The sequence below is a fragment of the Pinus tabuliformis genome, chromosome 2_1 (assembly GCF_031772625.1).
Source record: "Pinus tabuliformis cultivar Carrire ecotype Pingquan chromosome 2_1, CPIR1, whole genome shotgun sequence".
In the NCBI taxonomy this organism is placed as follows: Eukaryota; Viridiplantae; Streptophyta; class Pinopsida; order Pinales; family Pinaceae; genus Pinus; species Pinus tabuliformis.
Genome location: NC_142299.1, coordinates 293,993,092 through 293,994,568, shown reverse-complemented (window position 1 = coordinate 293,994,568; position 1,477 = coordinate 293,993,092). Strand labels below are relative to the sequence as shown.

Genomic DNA, 1,477 nt, shown 5'->3' with positions numbered 1-1,477 from the left:
CGTCTTAGACGTTTTTGATGGTGGTGAATCCATTTCCACAATCAAAAACAAAATTGACAGACTGATTTTACAAATTTTTTTGAAATTTTTTTGCCCAAATTCCAACCCGTCCGGACAATTCCTCCACCTGGGTAGACGATTCCATTCAAAAATTCAAACCGGAGAACACTTCTAATTTATGGTCAAAACCGACGCTATCGCACCTCGCCCAGTCAAAATCAAAACTAATTAAAGATACTTCCGCAACGGGGTAGATGTATATTGTAACTAAAATACCATGGATGGCGGCCTGGTTGACCTTATCTACTCTATTCCTCCACGTCTCTCTTCTATATGACTCTGGTTATAGAATTTGTATAAAACGCCGCTTCTGCGATCCTTCCTTGCATCTTCATGCTTCCATTTGTTTACTCATAACAAATAAGGTATGGGTAACCATACCTCCTGCATGCTGGTGGGAAATAACAGGGAAACCATCCAGCTGGTTCGTTCAGATGGCAGCATTAGGATCCTTCCTGAATCCGTCAAGGCGAGCCAATTCATGCAGGAATTCCCCCAAAATTCAGTATGTCATTCCGACTCATTCTATCTCGGGCAGAAGACGCCTGCGCTTTCTCCAGACGATCAGCTGAAGGCGGGCAACATCTACTTCCTTCTGCCCGACCATTTCTTTCAGTCTCCTCTATCGCTCGTATCGCTTGCTTCCTTGATATCACCGCCGCCGCCTACAAAAGTTGCTCTTTCGCCCGCTGCCCGCGCATCCCCAGCTCTCCGCAGCATCGGACGCGCGTCTGCCCTCTGCCAGCCGTTTGAGATACAGAAAAGCGATGTTGGCGGAGGCCTTCGGATCAGAGTCTGCCCAGAGTTTGTTACAAAACTTATGGAAGATGGGAGGGTGAACGTTGATGAAAGCAAGGTTCCAGTGCCCAGCGATTTTGCAGATGCTGAGCTCTGCAATACCCCTCAATTGCAGAAAGATTATAAGCAGTTGGTGAAGTCCAGAGGGCAGTGTTGGAAACCAAAGCTTGAGAGTATCAGCGAAAAGGAGGAGAGGATTGGCCACAGGATGTTCATGAAAATTAAAAGATCGATTCCGATTAACAGTTCTTGATCTTTTTGATCAGTTAAATGTATGATTTTTCGTTTTCTTGGCATTTGTCTATATCAATTAAACCACAGATCGGCCAAATTTTCTGGCTCAATATTTTTGTACATAGCTTCTTCCTACAGTTTTTGTTCCATTGGACTTATAATCATTTGAACGTTGAAGTACTCTAATTCAGCAAAACATGAGATTGTGGCACTATACAACCCCATATGCTAATTCTTAAATTTTTTTTGCCATTTTAGGTATTTTATTTTATAGAATAGGTACAATTTCTTCTATAAAACAATGGAAATTCAAATTAGATTTGGATAAAATTGGGTTGAAATTTTTGGAAATTCCGGTTAGATTTGGATAAAACTGGGCTGAAAT

At 42.1% G+C, this 1,477-nt stretch overlaps 1 protein-coding gene across 1 annotated transcript; it reads left to right on the top strand.

Moving 5' to 3' along the window:
- The first annotated feature begins 305 nt into the window (after nucleotides 1-305).
- LOC149199953 (uncharacterized) lies at nucleotides 306-1,212 on the top strand. The gene has a single exon (XM_089399488.1). It carries the CDS (start codon nucleotides 428-430, stop codon nucleotides 1,109-1,111), a length of 684 nt encoding a protein of 227 aa, XP_089255614.1. The 5' UTR covers nucleotides 306-427; the 3' UTR covers nucleotides 1,112-1,212.
- The last annotated feature ends 265 nt before the right edge of the window (nucleotides 1,213-1,477 follow it).